The sequence below is a fragment of the Delphinus delphis genome, chromosome 3, assembly GCF_949987515.2.
Source record: "Delphinus delphis chromosome 3, mDelDel1.2, whole genome shotgun sequence".
Taxonomy (NCBI): domain Eukaryota; kingdom Metazoa; phylum Chordata; class Mammalia; order Artiodactyla; family Delphinidae; genus Delphinus; species Delphinus delphis.
Window position 1 is genome coordinate 81,088,196 of NC_082685.1, and position 16,187 is coordinate 81,104,382.

Here is a 16,187-nt window from a genome sequence, read left to right on the forward strand (position 1 = left end):
TGCTAACACACAGTCCTAATCACTGCAGTCTTTATCCCTTCAAGGAGTTATGGTTATCAGCAAGAAAGTAATTAACTATCTCTGCTTTCTTTCGGTGGTAATAATCAATTCTAAACTTCCAGCATAAAATCCCAACTCCTTACCACAGGTACAAAGCCCTACATGATTCGCTCCTGCCTGTCTCTTCCGCTGCCTCGGATGCCGCCTTGCGCTCCACACGCGGCTCCAGTCACGCGGGCCAAGGTCTAGCTTCTGAGCACCTGAAAGGTGACTAGTCTGAACTGAAATGTACTGGAAGCATAAAATACACGCTGAGGGCTTCCCTGGTGGCGCAGTGGTTGAGAATCTGCCTGCCAATGCAGGGCACACGGGTTCGAGCCCTGGTCTGGGAAGATCCCACATGCCGCGAAGCAACTAGGCCCGTGAGGCACAACTACTGAGCCTGCGCGTCTGGAGCCTGTGCTCCGCAACGAGAGGCCGCGACAGTGAGAGGCCCGCGCACCGCGATGAAGAGTGGCCCCCCGCTCGCTGCAACTAGAGAAAAGCCCTCGCACAGTAAGGAAGACCCAACACAGCCATAAATAAATAAATAAATCTTAAAAAAATAAAATAAAATACACACTGGATTTTCAAAACCTAGTAGGCATATAAGAATGTAAGGTATATCACTAATAATTTTATAGTGACCACATGTTGAAATGGTTATACTTAGAACATGTTGAGTTCCTCTTAATTTAACTTGTTCCTTTTTAATGTGGCATTTCTAAAATTTTAAAATGACATTCGTGGCTCACACGAGATTCCTACCGGACAGCACGGCTCTATCACATTTTCCCCTCCTTTGTTTCCTTGGCCCTTACACTATCTGGACTTAACAGTGTCCACGTTACCTGTTTAGTGTTTTTCTCACCCAACTAGAACGTAAGACAGGAACTCTGCCTCATTCACATCGGATTCTCAGGCATTTAGAACAGCGTGAAGCACAGTTAAGTACTCAATAAATATTTCTGGAATTAATGACCTTACTCTTCCTCAGCTGGAGACGGTGAGCTCTGTCTGTCCTCTCCCAGAACACGAGGTCTCAAGTCTTTTGGGCTACACCCGCAGCTCAGCGCTGACCGTGTGCTCTTGACACCGGGTGGAGGGGTGGTTGGGTATCCACACTGGAAAAACGCGCCTCCCGCGCGGAAAAAGCTTCCCGCCCGACGCCCCCGCGCTCAGCGAACTCGCGCTCCTCAGAACTCTTTTCCCCGGGCAGCCCCGCCCCTCGGCCCATCAATGGGCACTTCGCCCTCCGGCCGCACGGCGGCGTCTCGCCGGGACGCGGCGGCCGATGGTACAGTCCGTCCTCCCCGCGCGCCTCGAGCAGTGGGTCCTTCCAGGCATAGAAAAGCATTGTGGGAAAGCCGCACGTTCTTTCTAACCTCACCTCTCTTTCAGCCTGTACGGCGGCGGAGGTTCGGACGGTCCCGGGCATGTGGCCGCTTGGCCTCCGACGGCTGGGGCGCAGGGCAGGAGCGCGCGGCCGCCCTGAGCCTAGTGAGGCTGGCGCCGCGGCCGGGCCGGGTCCGAGGCTCCCGGTTCCTGAACGCGTGTAGGACAGCGGCCTGGTCTGGCCTCCGCCACGTTGTCGGTGAGACCTCAGAAAGCCCAGAAGCGGCCCCGGGTCTGTGTTCCCATGCCGGGAGATGCGGCGAGGGGGTGAGGGCTTTGGGGTCGATTGGTCATCGACTGTATGTCAGGGAATTTTTAATAGACGCGGGGGTTTCTTGCGTGTGACAGGGAAAGGCCTCACCGTATAACGGCACGTATGCCTACCTTGTTACGGTGGGAAATCAGGTCATCGCAGAAGTGCCATTTCAGATTTAGTTCTTGATAACTGTGTCCTGGTGCAGAACTTGGCGGAAATCGAATGACCATCACCAGCTCTGCAGGCGAGTTTTCATGTTCCTGCAGAACAGATCAGTTGCCTGGAAATTTTAAGGTTTCAGCCATTTGAAAGACGTTAATTTGGTGTTCGTTACCTAGTCGGATGTTGAGTCGTAAAGGAAACTGTAGAGCTGGGCTTAGTTCTTCTCCCAGGTCATCAACACAACAGTTCATCTCAGCCAGCTGTTTTGGGGACCGCAGCTTCGTGCCGCACAGCATTCCTTACGCGGTTTTCTTGCCGCCTTTGTGTTGCCCGTTCACTTTTGGAAACTAGTGGATGAGGTGTCAAAAAAGGCGTAAATCAAACACTTGTGCAGTCTTTTCCTGCCCTAGTATTTGACATCTTTGGTGTAGGAGCTGCACAAGTAACAGTTATACTCCTATATTATGTACACATGTGGTTTTGATTCTGCCAACGTTAAGTGTATGTTTCTCTTAATAGGTTTTAATTTTTGTTCAGGTGAAAGATGGACGCTTGAAGCATAGACTGCTGCTAGCTGACTACTTACTATCTGGGAGCACAAAGATGACCTAAGGTAGGGTGATAGTTTTGAATTAGAAGTTGTCATACAGCAGTTATTTGTGATGTGAATTTTATCTTTCTAGATTGGGGGGCCTTCTCTAGTGGGTATTAATTAGTTATTAAGGGTTCACTAGTGTTAGTACTGCCGCATCTGTAAACAAATAGTTAACTGCAAATGGGATAGCTTCTTCCCAGTTTGTCATGAAATCTTTACATGATTTTATGTGAATTGTAAAAAACCACTTGCCAGATCTCAGGCATGTTTTATGTTGACATTTAAAGTCCAGAAGTGCATAACTTAATCCAGCGAAGAAGCATGTACTGAAAGTTTTTAAGATGTGGTGCGTGTAAATGTCAAATTGAGTGCCTTATTTTTCTTTTTAGGATGTCCTCGGTGAGGAACTTGACAACTTGATCTTCGAGAGTTGCTTAGAGTATTTACAATTTCCAGGATTGCTAAAAAAAATACTGCTTTTGGATAGTCTATAAATGTACATCTAAAACAGTGGGGCTATAAATAAAATAATTTAATGTGCTTCTTGGAGGTTTGTGTGCTAAGTGATTAACTGCCAGAAAATAGCATTTTTTTACTGAAGGATCATAGGGAGGGTACCTCCCTCTCCCAGCAACTTCAAAATTATGTTAAATCTCAGCTGTTAAGATTAACATTCAGTGATAGCGATCACTGATAGCCTCATGAAATATAGGCTTATGCTAGGCTCCAAGGAGAAACACGTGCTTTCTTGTAGTGCCTCTTGCGTGATGAAGTGAATTAGACTATTTGGTTTCTAGGTCACAGGTGTGCTGTATGTTACTGCATTTTGTTTTTTAAGCTAAAAGCAAATCTGCCTTCACTTTGCAGGAAAGAACAAATAGTGTATTCGGGCATTCAAAATATTTATTGAAAGCACTGAACTAGGAGCTGGGAACACAATGGTGCACAAACACAGTTCCTCCCTTTGGAAGCTTACCTTTGTTTAAATGGAGGAAATGTCATCACAATTGAAAACTTCGTGAGACAAATTCCATGTATGATAGGATTTGACCCAGTCAGGGAAACCTGAGAAGGCAGTTAGGACTAAGGGTAGGTAAGTATTTATGCAAGGCAAAGCTGACCCCGTGCCATGTACAGAGGCCTTGAACCAAAAAAATGGGTATGACCATAAGTCCAGATTTCTGACTATTGTAGCTTCTTTCCCTCTAAGTGTCATCATTTAGGTAAGAGTTGAGTGCTTAATGAGGCTTGAAGGTGGCCATTATGGGAGCTCTGGGTGTTACAAAATGAGGCTGAACAGGTAAGAGGCCAGACCACTTAAGGCTCTGTATAAAGCAAGGGAAAATCCATGATGGAAATGCACATTTGCAAGAAAAGAGGTGCTGATGGGCCAACTGGAGGCTACTACCACTGTCTATGCGAGAGATGACCACCTTGGACCAGGGTGGTGGTAAAGTTAAGGAAGAGAGATAGTTTATAGCAGATAGGAGTTAGTAATAAAGGATGTGTCCATAATGACTGCTAGGTGTGTAGTCTTGTACATTTGCAAATCCAGCTGGGGAGCAGCATTTTCAACTAGCTCTATTTGAATTGCCTTAGAAATCTAAGTGACCCCTTGGTACTACACTGGTTTTTAGTCTAAGCTATAGAAATAAACTGTGGGAATAAATGAGATCTACTGGGGTAGTGGAAGAGGGCCTAGATTTGAGATACTCAACTGGAGAGGTAGAACAGCGTGAGCTGCAAAGGATAGTCAAAATGGTAGAAATGGGAAATGCATGAAAGAAACAAAATATTGTAAGGTAGCCTAAAAGTTAACTTGGATTTGGTGACATGAAGGTGATTTTTGAGGTCCACTTTAGTGGACAGATAATCCTTTTTTTTTTTTTTTTTTTTTGTGGTACGCGGGCCTCTCACTGTTGTGGCCTCTCCCGTTGCAGAGCACAGGCTCCGGACGCGCAAGCTCAGCGGCAACGGCTCACGGGCCCAGGCAGGTGGACTCTCGGCAGGTGGACTCTCAACCACTGCGCCACCAGGGAAGCCCCTATCCTTTTAAGAAACTTGGAATGGGAGAAAAAAGTGGTAGCTGGAGAATTTGTTGGTGTGAAATTTGGTTCGCTTACTTTTTTTAGATGGTAGTCTAGCTGAGAGGAAGCGGCTGAATATATTAGTACTGGAGAGAGCAGGGATGAGAAGGCAGAAGGAGATGGGCTTGAGAGGACAGGTAGAGGGAACAGGAGAAAGGGAAGGACTAGGGTTGATGGCAGCCATGGCGAGGCTTGTCTGTTGGGCAAGGAGAAGATGAAAGATGTCCTGCATGAGTATTCCTGTTTTTCCTGTAGACTGCAATCATCTGCAGAGAGGAAACGTCTGAAATAGTATTTGGGGAGAATTAGCCAGGCAGACTGGAAGGGACCATTTCAGGTAGAGGGTCATGAATTTATAAGCTGAGGTCAACTGAAATCCACACATAGCCTTTTTTTTTCTGAAAGCACAAGACAAGGACACTAGAAATTAAAAGCAGCACTTAACAAACTTTTTTTTAACATTTGCAAATAATCGTTGGAACTTAATGCCACAAAATACGGTATTACAAAGAACATGTGAATAAAAATATCTGCAGTGTGAAAGCGATGCTTCAGTCATGCATTTGTGCGCAGGCAGATCCACCCAGAGTTGGGAAGGACCTTTTCATCCCACTTGGTGTGCTACTGCACAGCTAGCCGGCTGCAGTCCAGGATTCCAGGACCTTGAACCGAAGCATCTGGTGTTGGTTGTGGCAGACACAAGATAACTTGGGAGTTTCCAGGAAGGAAAACATGGCATCAAGTGAATAAGTTTTAAAATACTGTCTTTCCAGTTACCAAATAAAAAGGCCCTTAGGCACAAATATACTGTAGTTAAACCTTTAAAAGATGCAACAGACTCCATTATTTTCTTCTGAAGAAACACTTCTGCAGGTCCAAGATACTTGAATAATTATAATTCACAGTTTCAAAGTAAAGGTGGCACACACACCCTTCCCACCCCCCCATCCCTAGCCCTTCACTGGGATTAAGTCTCTATCTTGAGGCGTGAAGCTTGGGTAGTTTTTATTGTTTTTGCTGTGTGTTTTCCAGCCAGATTGCTTGTAGACGTCTGAGATTTTTCTTCAATCAGGCTATCTTTAGACCCGTTTCTTCTCTAGAAAAGAATGCATTTGAAAAATACAGAAAGTAAGATTCAGAGAAGAAACTACAGCCAAATCAATTTTATTAACACAAATACTAAGATTTAAGACATCACGTTGTATTTAGGAAAGGTATGTAATGTCAAAAGCTGTTCAAATATTCCCTTTATTTAAATAGTTATGATAAACAACATGAAGATTATGTTTAAATCTTAAAAAAGTTACTCTGACAGTTACATGCATAACAGATCTTACTCATGAAAACCAGGCATAAATCTCAACCCATTCCCCCAATGAAGTGTTATTTCCATGGTAGTTGCTGCTAACCCAGGCTCTCAGGCCTCCTGCTTTTCCAAGGAGGGGCAGAGAGATGAAGAGCATGGGGAGCTGGGGGTAATTTTTACTTTTCCCTGATTGTATTTTCAGTAGTCACTGAAAGAAACCTGTACAACACAATGCCCTGGGGACCCGCATCACTTGGGGCTAGAGCTCCCTGTTAGCTGCGGTGGCCCCATCCTGGAGAAATGGGAGTGGAGCTGCCAGAGCCTGAGCACCACACCCAGGGCTTCTGGAAGTGGGTCATGTCCTCCCACAGCCACAGGTGGAGGCCCTGAGGATGACACCAAAGTGCCTCCACAGCTCCCTCTTCTGCTTAACAGACCTGCTCTTAGCTCCTTTTAGAGATGGCCCAAGCCGTCAGTAGATCTGGCTAACAAGCGTATTTCCTTCCGCACAAGTACCTGCCCATACATAATGAGCTACACTCCAGAATTCATTATTTTGAGATTCATTTGGGCTAAAAATAAACTACCCTCTAAGCAGCTGTCTTTCATCTGTTCCTACAGCTGGCTTGATTTGATTTACTCATATTCAGAGAGGCACCGATGGAGCAACAATTCTGCTAAGCATGAGGAGTACAAATCAAGCTAATTTTGGATCGTCCGACGTTATCTGTTTGGGACAGGTTTCTAGGTAACAGGAGAGGGAGGAGGACACCAGAGCATGAGTAAGTCAGGGCAGGGGAATAGAGAGCTAATATATCAGAAGAATCACTACCTTTTAAGTTTGTTGAGGGCTGAACCTATCTCTTCTGCCTGCACACCTTAAAGGAATAAGGAAAATGAATCAAAGTCCCTAATCCACCCCACTTTTACCAGGCTTCTGCATGAAAAAGTAAGGTGAGGTATAGGCAGGCCAGGCCACTAGCAGAAATCTGGCATCATTCTGGAACTTAGGAAATGCAACTTTCCCACTTCCCCATATCATTTGCATCCTTTCTCCACATGGCAACCAGATCAGTTGTTTCCTTTTGGCACTCAGAATAAAATGCAAACAAACTCTTTACCATGGCATCTAAGGCCCTGCATTATCCACCCTCCTTCCCCTTTACTCTGCTCAGACCTCAAACACCCCGGCCCTTTCCAGCCTCAGCTCTTTCTTCTGCTTCCATCAGCCTTCCACAAATACATGGCTGGCTCCTTCTCTACCTGTGAGTTTCAGCTTTACAGGTCACTTTCTGAGACCGTCTTTGCCCTATCTTTCTAAAGTGAGGTCATATGTTCGTTTTCTAACTCAGACCTTTGTTTCTTCATAATACTTACCTAGTTGTTGTTTTCTAAATTGTTTTACCTGTTTACTTTTATGTATTATGTGTCAAGGCCAGGAGTCAGCAAACATTTTCTGCAAAGGGCCAGATTATAGACTACCTTCTGTCTCTATTGCATATTCTTTTTCCCTCCCCACGAGCAACCCTTTAAAAACATAAAAACAATGATTAGCTCCTGGACTGTACAGAAACAGGCTGCAGACTAACTTTAGCCCTTGGGCTGTAGTTTGCTGACTGTCCCAGTGAGTGCCTTGTCACTCCTTAGATGTGCTCATTAGATAGCTGTTGAATTCAAAATCAAAGGTTCCCAGAGACAAGCTTAGAATCAGTGCCACTGATTAAAAGGTGCATGTGAGTTGTTCTTGTATGCAGCACAGTGACGGCTATTCTTTCAACATTTCATGTGTATAATTTAAGTTTTTTGAGATTCCTAAATGATGGTGATTAGAGAGTCTAGAGTAGTTGGAAAAGCAAAAATACATGAAATTCCCATTTGTATTGAAGCCAACTTAAATTTAAGACCCAAAAAAAAGAGCTTTGAAAAGTAACAGTGCTTATTAATCTTCCCAGCAACTTTAAGAGGTAGGTTATTATCTACATTGCAAAGAAATTTAGTCTTAGAAGTTAAACAATGTTCAGAGTCACACAAGTGGCGTGTGGAGACAAGGAGACACTAATGCAGGTCCTATCTGAATGTGAAGCCTCAACTAATCATGAATGTAATTTTTTTAAAGTGCTATTGACTTGAAACAAATTGTTTGGATAAACTATTAGCTCTCCCCGATTTATCTAATCAAAAATTACACAGATTTTAGTGGAAGTTGTGGTTAACCACTCAGATCTCCATTCCAGACTGAGGCATTCATTCCCCAGCAGCTTGGAGTGTTGGCTGCCATACAGCTCAAAGCTGAGCCCCTGGGACTTCCCTGGTGGCACAGTGGTTAAGAATCCACCTGCCAATGCAGGGGACATGGGTTCAAGCCCTGGTCCGGGAAGATGCCACATGCCACGGAGCAACTAAGCCCATGTGCCACAACCTCTGAGCCTGCACTCTAGAGCCCACGAGCCACAACTACTGAAGCCCGCGTGCCTAGAGCCCATGTTCCACAACAAGAGAAACCATGGCAGTGAGAAGCCCGCACACCGCAATGAAGAGTAGCCCCTGCTTACCGCAACTAGAGAAAGCTCGCGCACAGCAACAAAGACCCAATGCAGCCAAAAATAAATAAATAAATATTAAAAAAAAACCAAAACTGAGCCCCTCCCCAGGAACAGCCCTGCGCTAAAGAGAGCCACCTTGTTCCAGGTTATGCCCCCTCCCAGGGGCACCCTTTACCCAGTCACTTGCTACATGGTGAGTGTTTAAGGCCCAGCCCCCTTGTCTCCAAGTGGGATGAATCAGAAGAGCCATCTCAGCTCCAGAGCTCCCCATGGGATCATCTGATGCCTTTATTGGGACTATACCACTCAGTTCAACTCTTGCCTATCTCCTAAGAGCACTTTGCAGTATACCTCCTCCATGCAAACCTCCATTGCAGAATCTCTTCCTAGGGAACCTAACCTAAATTAGCACGGGCTTTTTCTGTCCTTGCTCAAGTCACTGACAAAAATGAGTCAAGATAAGCACAGGGCAGTATATGATGGATATGCTGGAGTCAGGGTTCTTAGGTTGTCCATGAACTTCCTGAATTATATGCTTATGTGCATTAAATATGTGCTTACATGCATTTTTATGGGGAAGAGACAGTAGCTATAATTGCCTTTCAAAGGGATCCACAATCCAAACAATCCACTGCAAACAACAGGCTGATACTGATCCATTATAAACATCAAGTTTGTTTCTGGAGTAATGATTTAAACAGATATAAATCCATCCAACAACCTTACACAGCCTCCATGTTTTTCTATCGCATTAAAAAAAAATACAATGAGAGATGATGTCAAACACCTTGCTGAAATGTCTGCTACAGTGCTCCCCTGATAACAGCTATCTAATTCAGCTGAGTGTTACATTGATTTTGTTAAGGCAGCTAGATGCTTTGCCATGTCCTTGAATTCCATTTTGACCACATTTTCTAAACATTTCCAGAAGAAACGTAATTCTCTTTGATGAAGAAGACAGAAATAAAATAGGACTTGAGTAATTCTCTGTCTGCCATCAGTTAACGATCGAACATGGGCCCCCTCTGAGTCTACCACTTTATCCCTGTTTCTCTGGCTCAAAAAATAATCTAGACATACTTTTTAAAATTAGTGAAGCCCATTGTTTCTTTATTCTGGCTCCAAACAATCTTACGATCTTTGTTATCATTGGCTTTGCCCCAAGCCTCAGATCATTTTAGACCTTACACTACCTCTAGCTCGCACCGCTAATGTAACTCTTCCCAGGTTGTGCCTTGTCTTGAACACACACCCTTTCTTCCTTCTCCTTCCATGTTTTGTACATGTTTTTTTTTAAACACAGAATCTTGTCATCAGTACACCACCTTCTTAAAACTTGATTATTACCTACTTGATGAACTGTGGAGCCACCAGAACCCTGAGCATCTGAAGATCGGGTCACAGGAAGTGGAGGTACAAGATCCGTTTTTGAACTGCAGAAAGTCAGTTTTAGAATTAATGACTGAGGCAGTACCTAGAATCACAATCTGAGGTGGAAAAGGGCTGTAGCAAAGTAAGCATGTTTTACATATCTTTGTCTTCCTTACACTGCCTACCACAGTGCTTTACACAGATAGGCATTTAATAAATGTTTTTGAATTCAACGGGTTAAGTAACTTGCCCAAAATCACAGCAAATAAATAGAAGAACCAAGAATATAACATAGGTATGGTTCCCATGTGCTTTTCTTACTGTGATATGTTGTATAAATGGATTTTTGATTTGTTTCTAGAGAAACACTTATTGGCCATTTATTCTTTTTTTATAAATCTATGGAGCTATAGACAGCAATGGCCTATATTTTACAAGCAAAACAAAACAAAAAAAACCCAGCCTATATCTCTCTCCAACGGGCTAGCCTATCTCCCAATTTGTTAATGTTTATCAAAGTTTTAAGCCTTAATTCAGAGTTTAATGGCTGACACTCCTATCCAGCAATACCAAGTACATGAATTTCCATGACTACAGTACTTTTACAAATGGATGCATAGTTATTTCATTAACACATTCATTTAACATACAGTACCTATCATGTCAAGCTGAGATATGGCCACTTTCCTCGAAAGAGAAACTAAATAACACAAAGAAACAAACTACTGTAATATATAACATTTGCTGTGGTAAAAGAAGACAAAATGCCATCAGTTCCAAAAGAAACTCTTATGCCAACTTCTCTCAAATACGGATGCATTTATTATTCAAAATAGAACAGCTCATGCATTTTCTCTTTCTTCTGAAAGCTTCAGTGCATAGCCTGGAAGGGCCATAATTCAGCCTAAGTATAGTCTAGGTCTGTGCTATCCAGTACGGCAGCCACTAGCCACACATGGCTGCTTAAGTTTAAATTAATGAAAATTAATAATATTAGATTTTTAGTTTCTAGGTCACACTAGCCACATTTCAAACACCCCATAGCCACAGACATAGAATACTTCCATCACTGCAGAAAGTTCTATTGTCCTGTGCTGTTCTGGAGCCGTGAGGGTGATGATGTACTCACACTTGCCTACTTACTTCACTTCTGAGAGAACGGATCGCTCTCCATCTGAACACTGGGACCTGCGATACTGGCGGTAACTTCGAGGTGAATGAGAATGCCGGATGCGGACTGGGTCACCTTGAGTCCTAAACAAGACACCAAAAACCGTGGAGACAAACACAGCAGAAGTCAGAACAGGATAATTTGGAGGTTTTCCTTAATATTGAAACTGCAAAGCAATAATAACTTCGAGAGTTTTAAAAAGAACTTGATTCCTCTAAGCTTGGAAAGCCTACGTGGCTTCAATCTCACAAGTTAACAAAAGAAAACTGCCTCCATCATACATGAAAATAAAACTTTATAGTACAGTTGACCCTTGATCAATACTGGGTTAGGGATACCAACCCTGAGCGAAGTTGAAAATCCCCATATAACTTTACAGTCTGCCCTCCATGACTGAATCCCTCCATGGATTCAGCCAGCCAGGATCCTTATTTAGTGTAAAAAATCCCAGTATAAGTGGACCACCTACAAACAGGCAGTTAATAAGAGAGAGAGTGACTGCAGTACAGAATGAATAATTAGCTTTAATACCCTCTTTTCTACTTCTTCCTCTATAGTTATTTTTAATTTTAGTTAAAATGTAAAGACAAAGCACTGAATGGAACACCACTGAAGAGTAAGAATGGATTACTCATTTACAAATATTAATAAAACTTTTTAAAAAAGATTTTCAAAGACATACTCTATTTTAGTGTACGGAATCTCTTTTAATTGTTCTTCTGACAGTCCAGATGGATCCACAAGTTCCTTTCTAGAAGGGAATGAGCATGAGAATTAACGTTTTGATACTGGTATAAATACTAACACCTTTCACAACTGGCTGGTGAGTTTCCCCCTTTCTAATCTTGTTGCAAAACACGGTGTTAATAAAACTAACAGAGTATAAGCCAGGAACGAAGATTTTAAAACTAGGATGTATTTCAGGAAAAAAATGGGAGGAAAACCTTTTCTATAGCTCTTCTACCTTCTTCCAGTTTTTCTATATCCAGAATGTAGACGACTCTCCAGCCACCTCCATTTCCCTACAAAAGATCTGCTTCTCTCCCCTGTAGCAGGTGCCTTTTTTTCTTACAAATTTCTTTTCCTTGATACTTATTTATACAATATTGGCCTGTCTGAGGTTCATTTACAGGCGAGGCTAACTGGCCTCAGGAGAGGAGATGTCAGGGCTGCCTGCAGAGGTCTGCTGGTGTGGTAAGGCACCACCACTGAGTGCCAGGCTCCACAGAATGACGGCAGTGAAGGCCACCTGACGGGCTTCAGCCCGAGGCTGCCTCTTGGTGTCAGTGGTCTTCCTTGTAAATGCCTTCAAACCACATGGGTTTTAAAAACAGTACTCACTGAATATGCTTCCATAACTCTTCTTTTGCTTGAATATCGGGACTTCTCCTATAAATAGTAAAAACAACACTCATCTCTGCAAACATGCTTCATCTAACAATCTAATCTCTAACTTTAGAAGAGCTACAACATTAACAGTTTCCAGACTGTGAAGTTCTTATTTGCCCGCTGACACCAGACAAGGAAAGACTGGACAGGGAGGGCTAATGTGGGATGGTTAGTTCAAAGATACCAGACAATTTATCTGCTAGCCCACTAAAAAAAAAAAAATCACATAAAAATCAGCCATAACCAGGGCTTCATTTAATGAAAGAGCTTAGAACTACAGGGGCAAATCTACACACCCTCCAGTGGTGGTTTTACAACGAAGAATGATCTGAGGCTTCTGTTTCTGGTCCTGCTAATTACTTCTAAGAAAAGGCAAAAGAATTCATCCTGATTCTATTAATATTGAACGAGTCCCAACGTGATCTGTGATTACCTAGTGGAAGCAGCCCCGCAAGGGCAAAGAAAATGGTGGGACAGCCAGATTGGCAGACTGTGCGCCACTGACCCACTGTCCTTTCTTGTTGCATCTGATGTTGCATTTCCGGGCCACGGCGTGGGCCCACAAAGCTGGAACCTATCTGTGGCCTGTGCTGCCACCCCCCACATGCCCTTCTCCATCCTATATACAGAGCCCACAGATCTCTTCTGCTCCAAGAACTACTTGAATAGAAACCGTACCACTACTTTTAATTTCCTAGAATGAGAAATTCAAAGCCAGCATTCAGGTGTTCACACTCCCCATAATAGCAAGGAGAACTGGAAATCTATGATCACAGCACTTGTTGCCACAGAATGATTTTTTTTTTCCTAGTGAGAAAATAAGCTTTCGTCAGTCCTTTCAAGAGAACCAAGGTCTAATAAAGGCGCCAAGAAAAAACCCAAACCCTAACAATTAAAATGCCTGGAGCGAAACAAAGCCACTGATGTTCTGTCCTGTGGAATTTTACATTCATAATCTGTATCAGCATTTCTGGGCTCAATATTACTTTCAGCATATGATATTATCATTGATTTTGTTTTTCTCAGTTAATAAGGGCATTACTGAAGCATTCTGGTAGGGCTTTCTGAGCTCACAGAATACAATAAATTACTTTCTGGCAATTGAATTGACTAAGTGGCTTTTCCTTTGTGGAGAAAAAAAAAATCTGTAAAGACCTTTTAATCAACTCAAAAGGAGTCAAACACAGAAGATAAGGGGAAGGAGGACTTCCCTGGTGGCGCAGTGGTTAAGAATCCACCTGCCAATGCAGGGGACACGGGTTCGAGCCCCTGTCCGGGAAGATCCCACATGCTGCGGAGCAACTAAGCCCGTGCGCCACAACTACTAAGCCTGTGCTCTAGAGCCCGCGAGCCACAACCACTGAAGCCCGCGCGCCACAACTACTGAAGCCTGTGCACCAAGAGCCCGTGCTCCGCAACGAGAAGCCACCGCAATGAGAAGCCCGCACACCACAACAAAGAGTAACCCCCGCTCGCTGCAACCAGAGAAAGCCACGCGCAGCAACGAAGACCCAACACAGCCAAATATAAATTAATTAATTAAAAAAAAAATTTTTTTTTAAAGAAGATAAGGGGGAGGAGATGAAGCCTTGGTCTCAGACATATAAAATATGGTATTGTTAAAGGTAGAGTTCGTTATAAAGAATAAACTTGTATGCTTAAAAAACTTAAATGCTTCTTTGGAAGGATTTCCGATATGGGATCTGCCTTTCCTACATTTGGCTGGTCTGATTCACTAGACAATAGACAATACATTCAATGATACTTCCAGAGAAGGTGCTAATATTAAAAGCACTAAGCTATTATTCTGTTTCCAGAGAGAGATGGTTCCATTGTAATTATACATCAGCATCTGATTCTTACAGAAAGTCACCCAATAATCCATAGTATTATATAATATCTAGGTTAGGAAGCTACTCTGCTGGGAATCATTCTTATTTCAGGAAGGTGCAGTAGTGAGGCTATCTTCAAGTTAGAGCAGGGTGTCTCAACCTCAGCACTACTGACATTTTGGGTCAGATAATTCTTAGTTGCCGGGGGCTGTCCTGTGCACTGTAGGATGATTAGTAGCACCCACAGCCTTGACCCCTAGATGCAGTAACATCTTCCCAGTGGGACGACCAAAAATGATGCTGGACATTGCCAAATGTCCCTGCCCCAGATTTGAAACCACTGGTCAAAGGTATGATGAGGCAGTAAAACAGCTAAGGTTTCGTGAAGGAACAAAGAGGCCAAGTTATTGTAAAGATCCAGTATGTGGCTACTGAATAGTGTTGGAGAGAATGACACTGAGGCAGGAACTAAATCTTAAAAGAATGAAGGAATAATCTGATGGCATGAGACTCAAAGCTAAGTGCTTTGAGGGAGGAGGGGAGGAGAATGAGAAAAAGCAATGAGGGGCAAGGAGGACACGCCCCCCAAGGCCACCACACCAGGCCTAGTCATGGTGAAAGATGATGAATATGAGCAACATACAAAAAACTGATAACAATAGATATTTCTGAGTGTTGGAATTGCAGGTAATTTTTTATTTTCTTATTTATACTTCCCTATCGTGTCTGACTTTTTTTTTTTTTTTTGCGGTATGCGGGCCTCTCACTGCTGTGGCCTCTCCCGTTGCGGAGCACAGGCTCCGGACGTGCAGGCCCAGCAGCCATGGCTCACGGGCCCAGCCACTCCGCGGCATGTGGGATCCTCCCGGACCCGTGTCCCCTGCATCGGCAGGCGGACTCTCAACCACTGCACCACCAGGGAAGCCCTGATGTTTTTCTTTTAGCCAAGAGAATTTCTTACGTTAATTATCAGAAAAGAAAAAAAAAAAAGGTATTTTCATGTTTTAAAAAGCTACTATGGGGGGGAGGGATAAATTAAGAGTTTGAGATTAACATATACATACTACTATATGTAAAAAAGATAAACAACAAGGACCTACTGTACAGCACAGGAAACTATATTCAACATCTTGTAATAACCTATAAGGGAAAAGAATCTGAAAAAGCATATGTACAACTGAATCACTTTGCTGTACACCTGAAACTAACACAACATTGTAAATCAACTATACGTCAATTTTTTTAAAAAAGTTATTAATGCTGCAATTCCACAAGAAATGCCTTTCATTCCCATCTCAGAAAAATTAGCAGAAATGTTACCTTAAAAGAAGATCAGTCCTTCTAGCCATAAATATTGGTCTTAAAAAATTCAGGAATTTAGTGTATATGTTTAAATTCTACAGCAACATAATAGTCATATATTTAACCAAACTGAGTTCTGAAATGCCAGCAGTTTCAAACAGCTTTAAGACAAGGAAAAGTCCCAAGGCTATAAAAAAAAAAAAAAAAACGCTAATCTCCAACTGCTAGACTACCTGTGATTTAATAAATTTAAACACAGGCTACATGCTAATGAGAACTATATCATTTTTATGCTGACAACTGCACAAATTTCATCAGTAATTTAGGATGATTTCATTAGGTGCAGCTCAACATCATTTTGTGGATTCAGGAAGCTGTGGAATTTTAACAGCCATTTTTCTTAATTAAAAGGCTTAATTATGTAGGTGTTTTACTTGAACTCTCCAAATAAATTCCTAAGGAAATAAAACCATGAGTTGTCCATAGGTACAATGTATATATAAAATATACATGCAGTCCAGTATTAGTCCAATATCTTTCAAAAGTATCCCTCATACACACCTTATACCAATAACTCAAATTAATATTCACCTTTCAGAGAAATTTCTTTGATGAGACATCATTTAGAAATAATATTTCTTCTTCCTTATAGTCTTCTTCTGCATCCTCCAAATACTCTAATTATATTACCTAGAAAATATTACACTATAATATATGGCATATATTATATATATAGTGT

The 16,187-nt window shown here is 42.6% G+C and overlaps 1 protein-coding gene, 1 long non-coding RNA gene and 1 other non-coding gene across 4 annotated transcripts in view; 2 read left to right on the top strand and 1 right to left on the bottom strand.

The window, feature by feature from the left end:
* The first annotated feature begins 1,408 nt into the window (after positions 1-1,408).
* On the top strand, positions 1,409-2,994 carry LOC132422143 (uncharacterized). The gene is made up of 3 exons (XR_009518814.1): positions 1,409-1,633; positions 2,390-2,465; positions 2,837-2,994. It is a non-coding gene; the product is annotated as an uncharacterized lncRNA (long non-coding RNA).
* On the top strand, positions 2,169-2,303 carry LOC132423771 (small nucleolar RNA SNORA13). The gene has a single exon (XR_009519079.1). It is a non-coding gene; the product is annotated as a small nucleolar RNA SNORA13 (small nucleolar RNA).
* A 1,562-nt stretch (positions 2,995-4,556) lies between the features above and the next one.
* Positions 4,557-16,187, bottom strand: part of EPB41L4A (erythrocyte membrane protein band 4.1 like 4A) — a 254,860-nt gene continuing 243,229 nt past the window's right edge. Inside the window, exons 19-24 of one of the 2 annotated variants that reach the window (XM_060009014.1) lie at positions 12,267-12,314; positions 11,608-11,676; positions 10,898-11,008; positions 9,735-9,816; positions 6,673-6,718; positions 5,555-5,630 (exon numbers count right to left, since the gene is read on the bottom strand). In XM_060009014.1, coding sequence (XP_059864997.1) covers positions 6,698-6,718; positions 9,735-9,816; positions 10,898-11,008; positions 11,608-11,676; positions 12,267-12,314 — 331 coding nt within the window. In that variant the 3' untranslated portion in view covers positions 5,555-5,630; positions 6,673-6,697. Of the gene's footprint in view, positions 5,631-6,672; positions 6,719-9,734; positions 9,817-10,897; positions 11,009-11,607; positions 11,677-12,266; positions 12,315-16,187 lie in introns of both variants that reach the window. The other variant, XM_060009013.1, reaches the window with a different exon arrangement.